At 32.2% G+C, this 23,293-nt stretch overlaps 2 protein-coding genes across 2 annotated transcripts; one reads left to right on the top strand and one right to left on the bottom strand.

The window, feature by feature from the left end:
- Positions 1 to 3,107: 3,107 nt before the first annotated feature.
- On the bottom strand, positions 3,108 to 22,400 carry FBXO47 (F-box protein 47). The gene is made up of 11 exons (XM_039873638.1): positions 22,290 to 22,400; positions 19,816 to 20,022; positions 19,213 to 19,383; positions 16,511 to 16,587; positions 15,123 to 15,200; positions 13,098 to 13,206; positions 9,853 to 10,029; positions 8,768 to 8,914; positions 7,977 to 8,119; positions 4,622 to 4,781; positions 3,108 to 3,973 (listed from the first exon to the last, which is right to left on the bottom strand). Exons 2-11 carry the CDS (start codon positions 19,994 to 19,996, stop codon positions 3,861 to 3,863), a joined length of 1,356 nt encoding a protein of 451 aa, XP_039729572.1. The 5' UTR covers positions 19,997 to 20,022; positions 22,290 to 22,400; the 3' UTR covers positions 3,108 to 3,860.
- Positions 5,545 to 6,064, top strand: LOC120611210 (60S ribosomal protein L36-like). Its single transcript, XM_039873639.1, has one exon. It carries the CDS (start codon positions 5,545 to 5,547, stop codon positions 5,860 to 5,862), a length of 318 nt encoding a protein of 105 aa, XP_039729573.1. The 3' UTR covers positions 5,863 to 6,064.
- Positions 22,401 to 23,293: the final 893 nt, after the last annotated feature.

Here is a 23,293-nt window from a genome sequence, read left to right as displayed (position 1 = left end):
AATTATTTATATACTATAATGTTAAGCATAAATATATGTATACATAAATATATAGCCAATTGCAACATTATTTTATATTAAGATATTTCATATTTTGATCATGGTACTGAGCTATAATTAACGGCTTAAATAAAAATAAGTTTCTCCACAAGAAATAATTTAAAAGAATTATACACTCAATGACTTGCATAATGACAAACTCTGAACAAGTTAGAACTGTTTCTAATTTTATTTTATTAGTACGAATAAATAACAAATTAAATAAAATTCATTATATGTTGATTTAACATTTTACCATAAATACTTTAAAAAATAACAATACATATTTTTCAGTTTTGTGTGCATTTAAGAACAAAATTATCTTAGAATACCTACAAGTTGTTTTTTTTTAATTTAAAAGGCTTTCAAGGGCTAAACTAAGTTTTTTTTTTAAGTCTCTAGTTACTTGAGAAATATTTTGGAGTTATATTTGCTTTCTTGATGAAAAAAAAATGTGTTCCTAGTCCTTTGGCACTTTTTTTTTTTTAACCTAGAGAAGACTGTCCAATACAATTGTCTTTCAGTTCATCTTTCCTATCTTAGTGATGTATCAACAAGCCAAGGAGCATATTCCCACAGTCTGATTTCTTACAAGTTTCATAGCTACCTTCTAGTGGAATTGGTAAAGAAATCACATTGCTAGTAAAGTGTCCAATAACCTAAGAAGCTTTTGTAGCAGCTCTGTGTTTTTACCTTTCACAATATTTATTGACATAAAAATCTATAATCATATAATTTAGTACTATTCACTTAAAGAGGTTAACTCAAGTAACAATCACACAAAGAAGTTAATGTTTGTTTTTTATTGACATAAGATGGTTCTCCCAGTTGTACCTTCTGCTGTGCACACCTCATGGTTACTCTAATCTCCAAAGGCGAATAATTATCCTGGCAATAAAATCTTTATTAATAGAAGAACTGGAAGCATGAACTAAGTCATCAGAGGATGAGAAAAGTGTGAAATAAGGTGCCTATTGTTCATTTTATGGAGAGCAGCCTTGAACTCTTGAATGCCTGAAAAGCTTCCCAAGTATAGTAATTTATTGCCTGTATTGTGAAAACAATAAAGTTGAGGAGTTAGAGAGGCATGAGAAAGAGTTATCCAAAAAAGTGTTAAGAATAGATGTTTTATGGTTTCATAAGGTACAGAATATTTATCACAAGCTATAAACTTTAAATTAATTTCTAAGAAAAGTAGCATCATTAATTTATTATTAGTACAATTATGATGTCATGTGTGTTTAGAAACAATAGTAAAGATAAATATAATGATGCACTGTTGAGCTCTTTTGAGCTTGTCTTCTAGGGGAAGTAAAAATCATCCTACATTTTGAAGTCAAAAGAGACCAAAGAAATCACTATCAAAAGGAAAAAAAGAACTAGAAGCCCAGGTCAATCTTCTAATTTAGAAAAAGGTACAGGATAAATTATCTGACTTGCTAGTAGTTTACGTTATGTTATTATGACTATTCTAGAGTTTGTTAGAAGTGGACAGACTCCCAGTGTTTTTAGGTTATTCATTCTGCAAATGCTCCTTTTTTTTTTGTGGCAATATAACTGCATATATCCTCGCTTGAACAACAATACTAATGACAATAACATATGCTTTTGCAAGTTAACCTCCCACTTTAAAATTTGATATCACACTTTATTCCTAATGACAAATGTATCCCTTTAAAAACTATACTGCTGAATTGAAGAAACTGCAAATTTGGTCTCAAATGTTATTTTTATCTGTTAATAACTGAATGAAGAACTTGTTGGTTTACTTTTTATTGGTAGCAAGATCATACCATTTATCTACTGCACCCAAAGAATGAATCAAATTTTTTATGTAAGATAATCTTACAATTATCGAGAATAATGCAATAATGTGTTTTAAAAGATTTACAGCAGCAGTCATGTCAGTTCAACTGTGCGATGAGATTCAAAATCCAGGTCAAAAATGTTTTAAATTAAACCATGTTTCTTTTGTAAACTTGCTGAAAATAACTGAGACTTGGATAATTCAAAGAATTCAAGAAAACTTCACAATGCCAAATTGCTTCTCTAAGAGAATGAAACTTAGCATCTATTTTGTAAACTATTAAAAAATATTTACTATTTATATTAAAATTTTACTTTTTTCCTTCATTTTTCTTCCCCCAACCTCCAAATAATCTAACAGAGTATATTCTCAACTTGGAATTACCAATATTTTGATAAAAAATGGATTAGGCTTTTCAAAGCATGTATAAGAAAGAGAGAAAAGAAAAAGCTATTTCAAGTGTTATTCTGTACTGTGATATCTACCAACTTTTAATCTTCATAATTTAGTTGTGGATGAATTCTTAAATTGAGAGGAAGAAAATGAAACCAGGATAAAAGCAAGGACTTTGTTTTTGTGTAAATATGAAAATGCTAAACTCTGGAGAAACAATTCCTGCCACTGAAGGAATTATAGTTGGACAATCCAGAAAGGCAGTTAATTTCTGACCCTCTAAAAATGAAAGTTAAGTGCCTTTATTACTGCAATTTAGTAAAATCTTGTTATCACAATTTATATTTTCTCCATAACTTGCTCTCTTCCTCAATCCTATTAAATCTCTCACTGAGCCCCTCTTGTCAAATATTTGAGTATTTCCCAGAATTTATACCCTACTTCCGTGAGTAATTTCTATGTTTCTTCCCTTCATCAGCTCAAGAGAGGTGAGTTAAGTCAAGGGCTTAGGAAAGAGAAAGTCAGCCTCTGAGAAGCCCAGTGGGAAGGGGTGTGTCCAGATGATAAATGATCAAATCTAGGGAGAAGAAAATGGGCAATCCAGGAGGGCTCCAGCATTATTTCAGCACTGTTAGGCACTATTATTTTCGACTTTAATAGTAAAAGTAGTGGTGGCAAATGCTAGTCAGACTGAAATAGTCCTGGAGCTTCTTGGAATTCATTTCCTTGAGTGAAGAAAAACCCCATTCTTGGGCTTTTCTAACTATCCATGCTTCTAGTTTTCTTCAAGTCCCACTCTTTAAGATAGGGAGATAAGCTTTAAGAAGATATGCAAATTAATTGTGAAAATTATTCTAGCAGCAGGATAGCTACTTTTCTTTCATTTTATATTTTCCCTTATTTGCAGCATTTTTACTTTAATCCCCAGGAAAGAATAAAAAATGATTTGTATTAAAACAATATATATTACCTTCCTCTATAGACTTTTTGTATGATTTGTTTTAAAGAAGGAAACATAGATACATGTTTGTATATACACAAAGATATATATATGAATGTGTATATTCATATTTTTTGTTTTATATCTGTTCATGCAAAATGTGAACGAAATATAATGTTCTTTGTCAATGTTCTAATCATATGTCAAGAAGGTGGTAAAAAATGTGATTTATATCTGTATAGTCCAAAACATCATATTTGCAAACCTTCACGCAACATTCTAGGCTATGTCTACACAACCTAAACAAAGTGAACAGATACATACTATAATGAATTTAGATTTGCTCTAACAAATTTTTCTCTTGCTTCAAAGATCCACACATATGGGTTGGCTGGCCCCAGATTCTTGGACGCTAATGTTCCATTTAGTTTGGTATTAGGTTTACCAAAATCTGGAGAGGCACAGCTTATTTTCCAGATAAATCTCAATACATTCTTGGGTTTGCTTGTAATTTTTATATTAATAATGTTTAAAGCGGCTACTTCTAAAATTCTATGCAGGCGATGAATTACTTAGGTGATATAAAGTCCCATGGATACTATTCTTTGATTGATGAAAAATAGCACGTTTCTAATTGTTAGTTCAGTGAGGTATTCTCTAAATGCAAGGTTTTCTGAGTATTTAGGTAGAGAGAGTATTCATGGTCAAATACAGGACCTCCTTATGGAAGTTAGCCTGAGCATGCACAAGATGGAACAAATTCAAAAAGCTTCTGTCCTCTTCATCACGGTCTCCTAAATGCCATACACGGGAGTGGACAGTGAGGAAAATAAAATAACAGTTAAGTTTTTAAATATATGATTTAAATATATGATTTAATAATATGTTAACAGAAGACTAGTTAGTGGTCTTTAAGTTAGATGTTAACCATTAAAATCATGGAGTTCTATATGAGCATTAAATTAAAAGTCAGAAGAAAAGGATGCTGGTCCATGCTTTATTGCTTCTAACTTTATGACTTAGGACAAGTCAGGTAATTTCACTAAGCTTTAGTTTTCTCATCTGTAAAACAAGGTTAATTTTCATGTTGGCTAACTAATAAAACTGTAAAATAATACATATTGAAACTACACAAATATAGGATATGATTATGATGATTATGACGTTGACAAGTGAGTATGTGAAAATTTTTTGCTGTGCAAAATTGAAACTGGTTCCTTTCAGAGTAGACTCTTCAGCTTTATGTTTCCCATTAAAACCCATACCAGATTTTAAAAGTGACAAAACCAAGAACTAAATATATCTCATGGAAAAACAAACAAAATGTCTACTTCTTCTATTCTTAGTTTAGAAATAAAAATCTACAGAGAATTATCTCTGTCATAAGCAGAGACTAGAATGCATTTTATTCATATCTGTGCACCATCTACATGCATACTCACCAGACATAATTGACTGCAGCATTTCCATTATAACACATGCAAATGCATTTGCCACACTCTGCAGGAAGTTACTTCTTTCCACTGGAGTACTAAAGACCTTACAGACTTTTTGCATCATTTTAACTGCCCAATCCATGCAGTATAGTTCTTTCTCACACACCTGATTTAGATATACAAAGCATTATGGTAAATTTTCATGTGAAGAAAGCTATAGAATTTGAAAATAGTATTATTAACTATGATTGTTTATGATTTTACATAATTTATTACACATAACATTATATTTAGTCTGTAAGTGGAAAATGCTCTTATAGCTAATACTCCTTTGCTTTTAAATGGTTCAATTTTAGTGGAAAATGTATGACAAAAGTCTGGTTCAAAATTATCAAAGAATATTCTTTACTAATGTAAAATCTAATATTGAAAACAATATAAAAAATAAGACTTCTGCTCATTCACTCATTCACTAGATATTTATTGAGCACATGCTAAGAGCTGGAAATACAATAGTAAGCCATAAAGACAGGGCTTCTATTTTTAAGGGGTCCAATTAGGGTGACAACAAACAGGAAAATTCAATAGGCAACAGAACTCTATAGTGTTATCAACTTGCCACCTTGAGAGTTGTAGGGAATATTTATCTATTATTTCAAAGATAAATGTTTAAAGACTACATATTAATAGCTAAAACTGAAAAGAAAAAGATTTATTTACTAACATTCTAGGTGGCCAATTTAGCTCACATAGCCAAATAATATACAGCTTTATAAACTTCATAGTTGTGTAACTAAATGATGTTAATCTGACAGGAAAGACACTTATGTGTAAGGCATAGTATGAGGCACTATGGAAGAAGTGACATAGTTCTAAATTTCAAAGAATTTCAGTCCTTCAGCTGCGGCAGCCATTGAGAAGCAGCAGCCATGGCTGTGCACTACTCAATGGCCATGGGCCTCAACAAGGGTCACAAGGTGACCAAGAATGTGAGCAAGCCAAGGCATAGCTGCTGCAGCGGGCGCCTCACCAAGCACACCAAGTTTGTGTGGAATATGATACAAGAGGTGTGTGGCTTTGCCCCCTATAAGCGGCACGTCCTGGGGCTGCTCAAGGTCTCCAAGGATAAGCGGGCCCTGAAGTTCATCAAGAAAAGGGTGGGGACACACATCCACACCAAGAAGAAGTGGGAGGAGCTGAGCAACGTCCTTGCGGCCATGAGGAAGGCAGCGGCGGAGAAGGACTGACCCCCCACCTCTCCCACCAATAAAGCCTTTTCAAAACCCGGGCTCCTGTGCTGGCATTGGGGGAGGTCACATCTGGCCCATCATCTGCTTGAGACCCCTTCCTGGGGCTCAGTGCGGGGCAGAGAAGGAAGCAACAGACAGTATTGGAAATGGTATTTAATCATAATAAACAGTTCATATGAGCCAGAAAAAAAAAAAAGAATTTCAGTGGCCAGGATATGGAAGCAACTAAAGTGTCCTACAATAGATGATTGGATAAAGAAGCTGTGGTATGCATATACAGTGGAATATTACTCAGCCATAAGAGATGAAATACTGCTATTTGGGACAACATGGATGGACTTCGAGATAATCATATTAAGTGAAATAAGCCAGATAGAAAAAGTTGAAAATCACATGATATCACTCATATGTGGGATATAAACCTAAAAGCAACAAATGAACAGGATAAACAAAGAGAGACTCATGGACATGGACAACGGACTAGTGGTGGGTGGGGGGAAAGGGGAGAAGGATGGGGGAAAAATTAAAATCATTTCTTTGATTAAAAAAAATAAAAATAAAACTTAAAAAAATTTCAAAGAATTTGTTATATATTTCACAGATGACTTACCCCACACATGAAATTGCTTAAGAACACTATTAAGAAATGAAAATAAAGAGAAGACAAAGGTAATTTAGGGAAAATTAATAGAGTTGAGATGCTAATCAGAAAAGGCTTTAGAGAGAAGGCTTCTTCATCTCTAGTGACTTCCTTGCCATTCTGTTTGCTATAGTGCTGCCAAAGTGAACTTTCACAAACTTAAAACTGATCCTGTCTCTCCCCTTCCTAAAACTTTTCGGCAGCTCCCTATTAGAGGATGCATTCAAGCTCCACAGATGATCTACAAGGCCCTTCATCATCTGGCCTCTCTCTTTCTATCTAATCTTTCACCTCCTCCTCCTCCCCTTCCATACATTTTACCCTTTAGAAATAATACTGAGCTGCTTATAGTCCTGTGAATATAGCCACGCAGTTCCATTTTTCTCTCTCTCTCATAGAGGGAATCAACTTAATTATTAAAATAAATATTTACATCGAGAATACAATTAATTTAGTAGCTTTCTTTACATTTTCACATTTTCAAAAGAGCCACAGAGATTTCATTCATGTTTTAATCAGTTGAGTTGGTAAAGATTCTGTTTCCATTTCATAGGAAATGGATTACATTCAATTACTGCTCACAACATCCAAATGGAAGATTATTTCATTGCTTTTGAAGCACTGGTTGAGCTGACATCTGCAATGGTAGCCAAATAAATGAGATTTCTGTGTAATGCATGTAGGTACATGCTTGAATAATTTGTCCCCTCTGCCTGGTGAACTTCTAATCATTTTTAAAAATCTATTTCTACTGGGATTGGGGAAGCTCTCTCTGTCCTATACATTCACCCAATATTGGCTCCCCTTTGCCACTTCTGTTTCTTTTTGTACTTATATTTTAGCATTTATCTTACTGAAGTTATTTATATATACCTTGATATCTCTTAAAAGACTATAAGCAGCTTTTGGTTAGAGATTTGTTCTATTAATTTCCATAGTCCTAGAATCTCACACAATGTATGGCCCATGGTAAAAACACAATCTGTGTCAAATGAATGAGTATTAAATATATTTTTAAATGTTTTATTTTGAAAACCATTTTAACTATACAAAAGTAGAGAGACTAGTACAATGAACCGCCAGTACCATTTCCAGCTTCAACAATTACCAATCTTGTTTCATCTCTACCACCACTGACTTTCATATGCTCTCTCTGCTGCCTATCAATTATTCTGAAGCGAATCAAATGGGGTACTTTATTTTTTTAATGGAATTTTAAAAATGAATATATAACTTGGCAGAGCTGCATGACAATCTAGATATGAAGTGGGGAGTAGTTAATACAGGGAATAATTCCAAATATGATAGTTTATTAAATATATTTTAAAAATTTACAAATATATATAATATATACTTAAATAATTATTCTTTCAAAATGTTTTGTATATATTTCGGTTACTTCAGGGCAGGTCCCTGGAGGGTCAACTATAATGTTAAACAACTTGCTAGAGAAAAACTTATTTTTACTTACCAAAGCCAAAAAGACTATCAGCTTTGCCAGTTCAATGGCCCGTCCATTTACAGCTTTACTAGCCATGAAAGTGAAACAGATGTTGTTCCCACTTAGGATTAGGAGACGTGCATTATTCTCTAGAAGCCATTCACGGGGAACCACTTTTTATTAAAGGAAGAACAGTTATTGAATGAGAAATTATACAATAGCTATAGTAAACATCGTTAATTATATGTAATATTACATCACTTTGATAGAAATACAATTAGTGCCAAGAGAAAAGTTCAGAAAAAAATGCTTTAGTTTTTCAATTATAGCATTTAACTGGAGATGGAGATTGCTACCATGTTATGACAGTTCTTACAAATGTACTAGTAATATAGTCAAAGCATTTTTCCTACACATCGTTCAACAGGCAAGGTCGTCTAATTCTGTGAAAGAAAAGAAATTTTATAAATTTTAGAATCTAAAGGATTATGCATGAATGGGAAAAATTGTTTCACTTCTGTTATACCAACAGGAAAGAGTTTCTTTTCATACAACCTAGGAGAGTGTTTCTGAGAACTTGAAAAATTAGAATAAATGAGTTAATAAATTATGAAGATTTTGGATAATAATGGTAATAATATATATTTATAAAATTTGCAATTGAAAGAAAGTTGATTATATGCATTCTCTTCAAACAATACCAAATTCTTTAGCATTTAATGATATCCAATAAATAAGTCATTTGTTACCTATAGAATTACAATTTTCTAACTGTATTCTAATAATACATTTCTGTTTGTGTGATAAATATATTTTTTTACCTGATAGTTCATCTACAAGACTGATAACATCGTCTGCTGTCCACTCTTTGACGCCTGTGTCATATAGTAATTTAATGGCATCAGCCAAACCTTTCAGACTGGATTCATCTGTAGGTTCTTCTATCATTTTCTGCCAAACCACCTGTCCTGAATGATAATTAAAACAAAAATTAGGTTATGAAAGAATAGTTGGCTTTATGACAAAGACTTCATGGATTGTTTAAGAAAGAAATTGAATTGCATAATAAAATTCATTACTTATACATGCTACTTTCATAATGAAAGGTCAATTCTGATAACAGTATAAATTTGAATGTCTCTGACTGATGTGATAAAGCACAGCAATAATAGCTAAATGAAGTAAAGAGAAGGTAGTTTCACCGGCAGAATAGGGCTTCTAGTTCAAAGATAATGCCAACCCTAAAACAGAAATTGGAATAATTAATGTAATCTTACTAAAATAAAATCTGAAAATAGAATATGCTATATTTGAGAATCTTCTGAACATTTATATCAAAATAGAGTAATTCAGTCAATTTTTGATTATTTCCCCATGACCAATTCTTTTTGTGAATTACAAACACAACAAAATTTAATTCCAGATTGGCTTCTTGCTTCTTTAAACTGGTTACCTCCAACATAAGGCAATGTGAACAAATGAACTGTATTCTAATTTTAACATTAATCCAAACTTAATTATACAGGCAAAAAATTGCAAGAAATTATATTACGCACCCCAAATTGAGTAAAACATCTATTCTGACTACTACTTTTATTCCCTGGCACTATTTGCCCCTTTCAGCAGCAAATATATTCTTGAGTTAAGATAATGTTTAAAAATGAAAAGTAGCTGTTTTAGGTAAAACAGAGATAATAGGAATATATTTAGTAATGGCCTACAGGAGAATAATTTCTATCTTGAAGCTTAAGTTATGCACAGGTTAATGTGGCAATACATCTATGAAATGAAACACAGTTTAGTCATTAGGAATGATGAAACTGAGCAGTACAAAAAGATATGCTTCCTAAAGTCAAAGTAATTTAACAAGTTTTATAACATATGTTGCTAAAAAATAGATGCTTACCATCTTGAGGAGATATTGGTCCAAAGATGATATACAGTAATCTTGCCTGATTCACCATTGGCCAAGGTTTTAGTATACGTGTCAACCAAAAAGCAGAATCACTTCGATGTGTCCAATGATCAAGTAGGACATTCCTACAGAACAGTCTGATCCTTAACTCTAGTTTTCGGGCACTTCCTGTGAAAACAAAATCTTGTAAACTATTCCTCCTAGAAAGGTTGATGTACATAATGGATAGGTCAAAGACATACATCATTAATATGCTTCATAACTGAAAGCATTAATTTACTTGCCTTTGTAAAAATTTTAGATCAAGGGACTCTTTTTAAAAATAGCTTTATTGAGATACAATTTATACACCACACAATTTAGCCATTTAAAGACACCATACTATTTAGCCATTTAAAGCATACATTCAGTGGTTTTTAGTATATTCACAGATATGTGCAGCCATCACCAAGTCAATTTTAGAACATTTTGATCACCTCAAAAAGAAATCCTGCCCTTTGAGCCATCATTCCCCTATCCCTTTGTACTTTACTGCCCCAGCCCTAAACAACTAATAATCTACTTTCTGTCTCTATAGATTTCCCTATTCTGGACTTTCATATGAATTAAATCCTAAATTATGTGGTCTTTTGTTACTGGTTTCTTTCAATCAGCATAATATTTTCAAGGTTCATCCGTGTTATGGCATGTATCATCAGTACTTGATTCATTTGTATGGCTAAATAAGAGTCCACTGTATAGATATACCACATTTCGTTTATCTATTCACCCATTGATGGACATGTAGGTTGTTTCCACCTTTTGGCAATTCTGAATAATGCTGCTATTAACATTCATGTACAAGTTTCTATGTGGACATATGTTTTCATTTCTCTTGAAGGTATACCTAAGAGTTGAATTGCTGGGTCATATGGTAACTCTATATGTAATCATTTGAAGAACTTGCCAGACTGTTTTCCAAAGTGGCCGAACCATTTTACATTTTCACCAGCAATGTATGAAGGTTCCAATTTCTCCACATTCTCACCAATACTTGCTGTTATCTGACTTTTTGATTCTAGCCATTCTAGTGGCTACGAAGTGGTATTTTGCATTTTTTTTGATTGAAATACATATAATTTACATACCAATTAACTCATTTAAAGTATATAACTCAATAGTTTTTTTAATATGTTACATTATTAATTTTTAAAGATTATGGTAAATATATATAACATAAAATTTGATATTTTAACCATTTTTAAAGTATACAATTCGGTGGCATCAATTACATTCACAATTTTGTTTAACCATCACCACTGTCTATTTCAAAAACTTTTCATCACCTCAAACAGAAACTCTGTAACCATTAAACAATAACTCTCCTCTCCCTCCACTTCCTGGTAACCTCTAATTTACTTTCTGTTTTTATGAATTTGCCTGTTATAGGTAAGTCATATAAGTGGATTCATACAATATTTGTCCTTTTGTGTCATAATGTTTTCAAAGTTCATACATATTGTAGCATGTATCAAAACTTCAGTCTTTTTTATGGCTAATAATATTCCATTGTATGTATATACCACATTTCATTTATCCATTCATCTGTTGATGAACACTTGGCTATTGCGATTAATGCTGCAATGAACACTGGCATACAAAAATCTGTCCAAGTCCCTGCTCTCAATTCCCTTAGGAGTGAAATTGCTAGGCCATATGATAATTCTATTTAACTTTTTGAGGAATGGAAGATCTGTCAATGATCTAAGGCCATATGTAAATAAGTAACCTGTGATATGCTAAGCCAAATAACAGAGAAGTTTAGCAGAGCAAGATTACTGTAGGCCTGGGGAGATCAGGAAAGGTTTTACAGAGGAGGTCAGGCAAATTGGATCCTAAAGGATAAGGAGAGATGGTTTTCCAGGGGAAAGAAAGGGAATAAAAGGTATGAGATAGAAATGTGTAAGAAATGTCTGAGAGTGAGTAGAGCAATACGCCTACTCTATATCAAACTGATATAGAGAATAATGGGCAATAGTTTGAAAAAGTAGGTTAGGATTAGAATGTGAAGACCAGTATAGTTTGGACTTTATTTTGAAGATATTAGGGAGGTAATAAAGTTTTTGATCAAGAGAAAGACATGATAAAATAATTTTGTATTGTTTCATTGGGCTTCTAATTCTGCCTTTTAATCCATAATTTGTTTTATAATGAAATATTTCAAGATGAGAAAAGCAGAGATGCTATAACAAATACTGTGTACTACACACTTAGTTTGATACAAACTTTACTTTTTGCTAAATTTGCTTCCGATTTTGAAAAATAAATAAAACATTACCGATACAGTTTGGATTGGATGAGGCCCCCGCATTACAGAGGGAAACAGGCTTTACTCAAAGTCTACTCATTTAAATATTAATCTCATCTAAAAAATAACTTCAAAGAAACATCTAGAATAATGTTTGACCAAATATCTGGGTAACTTGGCCCACTAAATTTGATACACGAAATTAACTATCACATCTTCCAACTACATTCTTATACTTTTCAACACGTGTATATAATCATAAAGAATATATATAGTTATTTTTCATGTTTTTAAGATGTTTATAAATGGCTTCCTATTGAAAGTATCATTTGATAAGTTTTATCAAATCACATTTTGAGATTTATCTATATTAATACACATGGCTTCAGTTCATTCATTTTAACTACTAATGGTTTTAATTGTATGAACATGCCACAGTTCATTTATCCAGTCTTCTGACAATGGGCATTTAGGTTGTTTGCAGCTTTTCATGGTTACATGCCGCAATGCTCATTCTTATGTGTCTTCCTGTGCACACTGTGGGAGTTTCTCAGGTTGACATTGCTGAATTGTAGGGTTCTATAATTTTAAAAATGTGAAATATTTCAGATATATACAAAGGTTTAGAATACTATAATGAACACCTTTGTATCCTTCACCCAGCTTAAGAAATAAAATACTATTAATAGAGTTGAAGCCCTCTGAGTACTTCTCTTTCTCTAATCACATGCTACTTGTGCTTACTATCTAATTTAGTGTTTATCATTACCTTACATTTCTTTGTCCTTTTATAATAAATAGATGCCACAATTTATTTTTTATTTTACTTTTTTCCTAGTTGAAATCTTATTTTTATTTTTCACAGTTTATTTTTAAGTACATCTTTGAACTCTACTTTTTTTCTATTTTAATTTCTGTTTAATGTTATTTCTGAATTGTAGTTCTTTACCTGGTTTACTGAAGACAATGGTCTGCATCTTGCGGGAGAGATTAGTCAGCTCACATAAGAAGTTATAAACACGATGGCACTCGAGTTCATCCCAACCTGCTGTTAATGTCTGAAGACAATAAAGTAAAGGAAATATTGCAAATGTTCAGATCATCAAATCAAAACATAAGTTACTACTGCCTTATCATAACTGTTGTAGCACATGATCCAGGTGATATTCAATTTTTATCCACTATAGAACCATTGAAATCAATAAAAAATTTTACATAAACAAAACCTAGAAATGCTACAAATCCAGTTTTGTTGTTGTTGTTGTAAAGGGTGTATCTTTTCAGAGAACTGCTAAATGGTATTGAATCCTGAACTCTGTCAGTATGAGAAAAATAACAAAGGCCCAAACCCTAGATCACAGCTTTAGGCATCTGACTCACGACCATACTGTGGCTTAGTTTTATACTATAGTAGAACCCGTTTGACCCCCTCTAGCTATCATTTATGATATTGCTTAATTATTGATAATATAATTTTAACACGACAATTATGAGCATTTATTTATGACAGTTGGATGTGAACAAGCAAAAAATTTTTATTAGGACAAAATTTAATAATTACCTTTGAGCAAACCCAAATGTACAGTTAAATATATGTGAAAAGGAAATTCAAATGGTGTATCACCATACAGTTGACCCTTGAACAACAATGAGTTTGAACTGTGCAGGTCCACTTATACACAGATTTTTAAAAATAAATACCTGCACTGTTTTCAATAAGGAAGTTGGGAGTCCATGGATGCGGAGGGCTGACTGTATGCATTGATCTACTCCATTTTATATAGGGGACTTGAGCATCCATGGATTTGGTATCTATGGGAAGTCCTGGAACCATTCCTCTTGGACACCAAGGGACAACTTAAATTTGGGAGGAGTCAAAAGTTATATGTGGATTTTCAGCTGTGCGTGGGTAAGCACCCTTGTGTCATTCAAGGGCTAGCTGGAATTAGATTTTGAAAAAGTTGATCAATCACATAAATTTTTCTTAAAATAGTTGACCTGGATTTCAGTAGTGTAAAAATTAATCATATTATTATTTCTAGAAGGACTTATAAGAAACTGCTAACATTGATAAATTCTGTTGAAGGGAACCCAGTGGACAAGGAACAGGTTGGGGAAGGAGACTTACTTTTCACTTTATACCATTTTTTACCTTTTGAATTTTACATAAATACATGTACTTATATTACCTGTCCCAAAGAAAAGAGAGCTAGTAGGAGGGACTATGCTGCTGGAATCTGGATGTGCAGATGTTGGCTGGCAGGCTGGGATATAGCAAGATTGTTATAAGACTATTGTAAACCTCATTAGGTTGTTATAAGTTTTAAATAAGTTAGTACATGTAAACTGCTTAGAACAGTGTAAGGTATGATTATTAATATTGAATAACGTTAAATTATGATGTTATTATCTTCTTTGTTTACAATAAATGATTAGTCAAAAATTCTTAAATTCATACAGTTGATTTCTTTTTTTCCCCAGGTCTACTGAGATATATCGACACATAACATTGTGTAAGTTAAATGTGTACAACCTAGTGATTTTATATATGTATATATTGCAAAACGATTACCATAATAAGTTTAGCTACATTTATTACTTACCATAGTTAGAATTTTTTTCATACAGTTGATTTTCTAAAATAACATCTTAAATAACTAGCTCAAGAATTAAAACTCATTACACACACACACCTCTCACCCCACACTATTTCTAGTCTTTACAATACTGGTTAGAAACTTTGAGGACATTGGTATAGAGCAAATAAATGTTAAACATTTCTTACCAGTGAGAAATCCAAGAAGAAAATCTGAGGTGATAAACATTAGGTTAACACAATCTCAAATTTTTACAACTTTATTTTATTTTTTTAGATTATTATTACTTTTATTAATCCAAGAAACAATAGATTAAATGCTTTACTTGTCAACAGTTCAAAAATATTCCTTTTCTTCTTTCATTTTAAAAAATGTACCTGTAAAAACATGCCATAACATGATAATCCTAAACATTGCATAGGAGCTGCACAGCCATTGAATTTAAAACAGGAAACCTGTGAAGAGAACAATTATTAATTCCTCCTTTATAATGGAACTGTAAAATGATTTGACATTCAAATTTAATGAAAATAGATAAGAATTTTTCAATATTAACTGAAAATGATTAAAATGCTAAATAACTGATTAGTTTTGTGGTATATAGTGGAGATTGAGAGAAACATAAAACAAAGGCTGCCTTTGAGCTCACAATTTATTTAAGAGAATAAGATATACACATGTGAAGTTATTCCATACTTGAGGTTAGAATATATATAAATGCTAAAATGACCAAAAAAGTACTATATCAGACAATATGAAAGCAGGGAAATAATAAATTTGGGAATGATTTTAAAAGCTAATGAGGATGTTAAATAAGCAATGGCTTAAAGTAGGATTCAGCTATAACAAATGGAAAGAGAAACAATAAGGACAAAATTGTATTGAGGTAGGAATAACAAAAGTTTACTTGAGAAGAAAGATATGACCAGCTTAATTAGGCTCAAAGTAGTAGGAAGTAAGGTTGCATCGTCACAGAGAACCTTAAATACCAGATATGGATTTTGGACCTTATTTTGCTGAAATTGAGTAACCACTGAAAGATTTTAATGCAAGAAAATTAGCTTGATGAAAGTGAGTTTTATGATTCAGTGTACAGAATGCCTTGGGGACTGAAGAAATGGATGGCAGAAAGATTACCTGGAAAGCTACTCCACTAACATAGATCTGAATTCAATGCACATACTGACATGAAAAAAGTCTGTGCATCAGAAATAGTTTGCATAGTATTCAGTATAGAACTGAGCCATCAGCATTGTATGTATGTTTGGGTTTGTATAGTAAAACTCAATTGCTCATATAAAGATTATGCCCCAAAACACTGATATACATTTCCAAGTTATAAATTATCAGAAAAGTGTTATTTTATGTATTAAAATACTTTCCTATGCTTTTGTATATTTAAATAGTAAGATTTTAACATTCAGAAATTATTTCATTTTAATAAAATATCTAAATCGCCACTTTAAAAATCCTCAGGATTCCTAAGTGGGGTAACATACTTTTATACTCTGTTAAACCTAATAAATTTAAGCGATGTACTTAGTTATATATAAAAATTATTTTGTAACAACTACTATACTACTATACTACATTTTGCTCAAGTATCTTTGAGTACTTGGTTAAGTATTAGATTATCATCAATTAATTTTTTAGTACTAATTCATGAAGTTCTACCAATTAAGGATGGATTTTAAATGAATCTAAGACAATAAAACATCGCTACTGGAAATCAAGATTGTAAACTAATTCAGAATTATGGTCTTACCTCTGCGAGTATCTTGTGAATATACTTCAGTCTTTCCTTTGTAGGTAGCAGCAACGTACATCTCTTAAAGAGTAACCCTGAGAAAGTAAGGAGACACATGAAAAAATGGCAACAACGATCCAATTAAGTTAAGAATATCAACAAAGCACAACATAACATTTCCTGAAAGTCAAGTATGGAATATCATAGTGGACTGTGAGCTGATATGGTTTTTAAGAGGAAGTTTAGGAGGAAGAGTACGAAACTCTTATATGGTGATTATCAAGTGACTCTGATGTCCATCTAAGAGGCACTGGCATAAAATCTTAAAATATTTGAAATTGATACTATAGAACGGATATGGAAAAGTATTTAGATTTAAAAAGATACAATAACAAGATACAAAATACACTAGGGAAACTTTATTTTATCTTTATTCCATAGAAAACATATTTGAGTATCTCTTGAAATTAACCTCATGTCCATGAAGGAAAATGTTTTGAGTTGTTAATAAAAAACATGGAAAGAATGAGAAAAGAGATTTTGTATTCCTTTCTCCAAATAAAAAAATTTAAAGTCATAAGTACTTAAAATTTCAGAGATTAGAGTATTTTTTGCTCTCAGAAATCAGCCGGTTTGGATAAAATATCTATTTCTTCCTTTAAAGATATCCTTTTATGGGGTTTGCATTTTAAGAATGTATAGAATTTTGTGTTTAGATATTTAAAAAAGAAAAAAACTTCAGTTTCCCAGTGAGATATGTAAAATAAACTACAGTGACAGGAAGTACATGATTTGTTTCCTCTAACTTTAAGTGGTCTGTTTTCCTAAAATGGTAATACATTGTTAACATTCCTGTGAGGGTACATGTCTTCAAACTAAAAATAAGATATATGGCAAGAAAATATATACCTGAATATTATGACTTTCTTCAGTTTTATCTTTTCTGCACTTACTTTTTAACAATATAATAACTACTTTATGTAATTCTGTAGAATCTATGGGAATCTAATTTATTTTTAGAAGTTGTTATGTTTGGGTAACACATGACCAGAATTGAGCTTTAAACGTAAACCCTCTCTATTTTTGTACATAAAAAGACATTTTCAGTGTTTGGTTTTTAGGCTGAGTTCTTTTCTTTTTATGTTTTGGCATCCAGTCCCATGGCATATCATAGCTGGGGAATTGTAAGCTATAATTGTATGTTGGTTGCCTTTTCTAATGTAAAATTCCTATTTTTAAGAGTTGCAATTTACCATAAAAACCAATACTGGCTGACTTATTTATTTTTTTTTAACACAGGTGCACTGCTATACCCTTTAGAGACCAACTTTTTAAATTCCTTCATACTAAAATAGAGTCAGATGTAATGTTCTTTCCATACTGGCCATCTGTTCTGTTTTGTATGAAGAAGCAAATTAAAATTTATAATCTTCAGAGCACAGGATTCTGAAAATGTTATTTTAATGTGTGAAAACAAGAAGAGATCAGATAGAAATGGCAACATGAAAAAATGGTAAGTACATCAAACATTTATCTAAAGAATCGGTCATAAGCCAGGTGTTGCATCAAAATTAAATGGAAGGTTGAAATCGTTACATGAATAAATCTGTTTTAAAAAGCTATTAAGATCAATACACACTTGTATTTTTTAACTGAATTATCTATATTATTGTCTTAATGCTTTTCTGTTTGTTTAAGCACTTGAGCCTTGGTCAGGGAAAAAAATTCTTTCAGATCAAAACCAAAGAATAAACTCTTTTATCCAAGTACCATTTCCTTTGCAACAAATGATGTTTGAAAAAAGATATTTAAAATGACAAGTAGCAAAAAGTTATTATGTATTCTGATATAAGCTTTACTATAACATAGTGAAGCCAATAACATTGTAATCAGATTACACATCTTTCATTTAGTCTTATTAAATATACTGTCAAATACATTTTGATACATTTACACATCTATACAGTCTTTATTATCTTAAAGCTAGGTATCCTTAGGCTACTAAAAGGTAATATTCACTTAACTTACTATTATGCATGATTTTATTACCATGCTTTGGTTAATTATAAGGTGACTTCATAATTAAATTTGTGTCATTAATCAAGTCAAAATTAGAATTTTATTTCAGCGCTCTTAGGGAGAATGAAATCAATGAATGGGGTGAAAGACAAATGAATACAAATCAAGAGAAGAAAGATTATACAAATTTCCTTTGATATGGTTAATTTAATCATAACGTAATGATTTATTAGTAAATGTGTACAGTGCTTTAAAAGAAAACCATTGTTTCTGATAAAAGAATAAGTGATTTTCCCCAACAATATGTTTAAATTTCTTTTCTATTTTAAGGAATAGATTATGGTTGAAAGGGAAAAATGGTATAAAGATAAAATTCATTAGATCCAATGAAGGTAAAGAATAGAAAATACATTAATTTCCTAAACTGGTAAGCCACCTAGACATTAAATATAGGTGACATTGTATCCACATAAAATCACAAATACTGACATTTTACATTAAAGTCCATTCATTCACCTTTAAAGATAAATATAAGGGACTATTGTTAAGGCAAAGTCCTCACACTGAAGAGTAAGAGCATCATAAAAATAGGCACATTTTAGGAAATATTCCATTCCCCACAGGTCTTGCAGAATGGTATAATAAATTCCCCTTAATTAAGTATAGTTTTTTACTTGTTACAATTCTATTACATAAATTACCTAGAGATTTGTAGTATTCCAGTATAGAGGAGTCTTGTTTCCTGCCAGGCAGCTCAAGGTTATGAAAGTCCTGTAGTAAAAGTCTTTTGCTTCCTGATGAGGTTGAGATATAATTAATAATGTATTGGCTGACTGTTTTGGACACCATACTTAGCATGCTGATATCTTTCACTACCAAGAGAAAATTATATACATAAAAATGAATGGCTTAAATACAAGATGTCACTATTAGTACAATGTATTAACTTATAAGTTAGCTCATTAATAATAATACTAAATAATAATAAAAATAAATAATAAAAGTGGGGGAAAGGGGGAGAATCTTAGAATTGTTTTAAATCCAATGCTCAATGAATTAAAAATATTTTGGAAAAAAAACATTTTGAGATGTAACGGTCAAGTTACCATGTCATACTAGAAGCATGCCTTAAGAGTTTGAGTATTGTACTTTCTCATTGTACCCCTTATCTAACAATGATGAAACTTTAGAAAATTAACTTATGTGAACACCATTAATTCTAGCCTAAGATGACAAACTAGTTTTGGGGGAAAATAAAAATATTTGAGTGTATATGTAGCCTACTTATAATCCCCAAACCTCACCTGACAAATATTTTAAGATTATTTGGAATATTTCCAATGGCAAGGCTTTAAAATTTCCAAGTGTTGATAAGGGCTGAGAATCTGAGTCAAGGTTGTTGGAAAAACAGCTGGATCGACGATTGCTACGTCTATATTTCTGGTTTGGAATCAAAGTGAAACTGGTATTTATTCTAGATGCCATCCTTTTTCTTATCTTGTGAATTTACCCTGTTTAAAAAAACAAAGTACAAAAGACAAAAAAGGAAGGAAGTTACAGCAATGAAGAGTTGTTTTTTTAAATGAAGAGGTTGATACTTTGATAGGCAATTGCTGTCTCTTTATATTTACAAAACTTTTAATATGATGTCTGATTTATGGAGTTCCCACTAGTAGAGTCTATTATTCATCTCAGCATGACATGAAATATTTAAAAATCTTTTCTTTCTTAGCCAAATACTCTAGATAGATTCAGAGTTTTAGTAGAAAATGAGACATATGTTTGGATGAGATATATTCTAAGAAAAGAAATACGCAAAATCTTTACAAAGTAAAAGACTGAATACAAAAGAAAATGATATAACAAATTCAATACATTCAGTATCTGTCAATTAGTATATTGCTTTTACAATCCACATTCTAAAAAAAATCAAAGTATTAATGTAGCATTAAAATTCTGTGGTACTATTTTTCTATTTTTTTAAAACTGAGTACTGACATGTTCTTTTGTTAGAAACAATAAAATCAAAAAGATAAAAAATTGAGACTAAGTTTAGAGCTTTTAAAATTTACTAGCTCTAACAGATTAAGAAGGTATTACTAGTATCAATTTTTGCTGTATAATGCACACAGAAGCAGTGAAATTAAAGTCTTGGAAAATTAATGACTCGAATAAATAAATGAATAATAATTTCCCCCTCAATTCCACTCTTGGTTAATAATACTGATAGGTCTCAGGAAGATCCTACACAACTTGATTTCAAAATGAACAATTCCTAGAGGGAAATTATTAAAATCACTAATTTACTTACTCTAAACAATAATTCTTTAATTATTTGTCATACACATTGTCATCGTTTTGTGTCACTATTGTATATATGCATGTACACATACATATGCATAACCACAACTCCAGCTCCTTCTTTCTGAAGTAACAACTAAGACATTTCATCAAAGAGTTACAAATATATCTGACCAAAACGCATTTTTTCCTTTTGTCAGAAAATTGCTAAAATCACAGGGTTACTTATTCACCTTAAAAGGTTCCATATCAACTTATATCAATTTACAATCAGTCACATATTTGAAAACATGGCCAAGAAATATTATGCTTAGTGAAAAGCATACTGGGAATCTCCTTTAAGATCATACCATAGACCTTTGCTTCAGCATTCAGTGAGCATTTAAATTAGTAGATATTTTTAAATAATCATTAAAATTATTCAAGTAACATATGTGCATTGTCAAAGCGTTTACAAAATACAGCAAAACAAACCAAAAAAGATTAAATTTGCTTGCTATAAATGCTTTGGTTTATATCATTCTAGAATTTCACACATATATATTTCTTATAACAAAAAAAGGGATCACTGTTCATACTGTTTTGTAATCTGCTTTTTCAATTGTAATTGTAATTTAAATTGCAATTTCTTTCCATGCCCATATACTTCTACAAGTTACTTATTTTGAAGGCTGCATATAATTCCACCACATGGAAGAATCTTTATTTAATCCATGAGTTTGGTTTTTTGTTCCCTCACAGCAGGCATTTTAAAGCATTTTCATTATAATAAAATATAAATCTGGCCTAGGATTTGTTTTGCTTCTCTAAGGAACTTGTAAAGAGGGACTTGGGTGGGGCTAGTGGGCTCTTCAGACTGACACCTGGGACTAGGGGACTTTATGTTGTCATCCACTGAGTATACATATATTTAAACCTCTGAGAGAATTAAAATACAATGGCTCCAATTCTTTTAAAACTGAAGTCTCTTTTCACAATTTCTTATTTTCTTCATTCAGACTTGAATATTTTGGGGGAGATAGTAGGTTTTTCCGAAAAATTTCAAGGTGTAATTCCAAATTATTGTTGGTTTCCTCTCACTGCTCTAGAGGAGAACCCCAGACCAAAATAATAATAATAAAATGTTTCGACGCCACCGTTCCATCCCACTCATTTTTTGACTAATCGTGAAAGGTTTCCCTCGCCCTCTAGGATGAACTCCGGCCCCCTCTTGCGCATCTTTCAGAGAAAACCCGCCCACAACAATTCACCGGAATTTCGATTTTGTTTCAATCTACGAAAACCCTTTGAAGAAACCCACCCCATCTGCTCGTGTATTAGCCCAAAACATCTCCAAGAGGTAAACTAGTAAGGCTATAAAAGAGAAACTGGCCAATATAAGAATCAAACCACACTGGGATACATCTTTTACCCTTTTTAGTCCACCAAAAGTTGAAACTACCGCAAGAAAATATTGGGGAAACAAATCTCTTTTTACCACAGATTTTGACAGTTTTCCAGCTAAAGAATCACAGGAAGATGAAATTTAGTCGTTTTGCCCCACCGACCTCAAATTTCTTAAAATTAAAAAAAAAAAAATCTCCTCAAGCCGGGAAGAGACAGAGAATCCCGCTCTGATCCGCTCTGAAGCCGTGCTCCCGCCTCCCAGGCGCCTCAGTGGCCTCGCGAAGATTTTAGAATCCTCCCAGGAGCCCCAGCGAGAAAGAGGCCCCGCCCCCTTACGAATAATAAGAACCTCAGGCTCCCATAATGCCTTCCTCCCTCATGAATAATTAACGATGATGAGGTTCTTGGCGCCCTAACCAGGCCAAAGCCACCTTTTGCTTCATGCTGTGGACCGGAAGGGGTGGAGCCATTAGAGTCTCGGGGAGGGGAGGGTGCAAAGGAAGATCATCAACCTGGGGAGCCATACTTCTGCCTCAAACCACCAATTTTAAGCCAATCCCCACCCCAATAGGGTAAGTTACAAGAGCTTTCATTAACATTTCTGTTGGAAAAATTCTCCGAATATTCCTTTTTGAAACCTATCTGGGTACCTAGAATGGAAGGAGGATGGATGCCTCCTGCCTCTTAAAATGGAGTCCAAGACAAATCTTTCTAGCTTGGTCCTCCTCCCTTGATGATTAAGTTCTCATTCATTTATTCATTCATTCAGAAGCTATTTATTGAAGCTTGTATTGAGCCACTCACTAGAGTAGGCCTTAAGGATACAACAGAGAACAAGATATAAGGTTCTTGCCTTAATGGAGCTTATTAATCTAATGGGAAAGATAGAATAAACACAAAATAAAATAAACTATGGATGGAGAGGAAAGTTATGTAGGAAATAAAGCAACAAAATAAGAAGGTAAGGGGGTGCATGTGGGCTTACTTTAGTTAGATTGGTCAGGAAGGTCCTTTGAGATGGCTACATTTAATCTGAGAACTAATAGATGAGAAGGAGTCAGGTTGAGGACTGATGGGTGGGTAGGAAACGGGAAA

This window comes from Pteropus medius, unplaced genomic scaffold (genome assembly GCF_902729225.1).
Source record: "Pteropus medius unplaced genomic scaffold, Ma_sr-lr_union100, whole genome shotgun sequence".
NCBI lineage: Eukaryota > Metazoa > Chordata > Mammalia > Chiroptera > Pteropodidae > Pteropus > Pteropus medius.
This window is presented reverse-complemented; position numbering and strand designations above follow the sequence as displayed.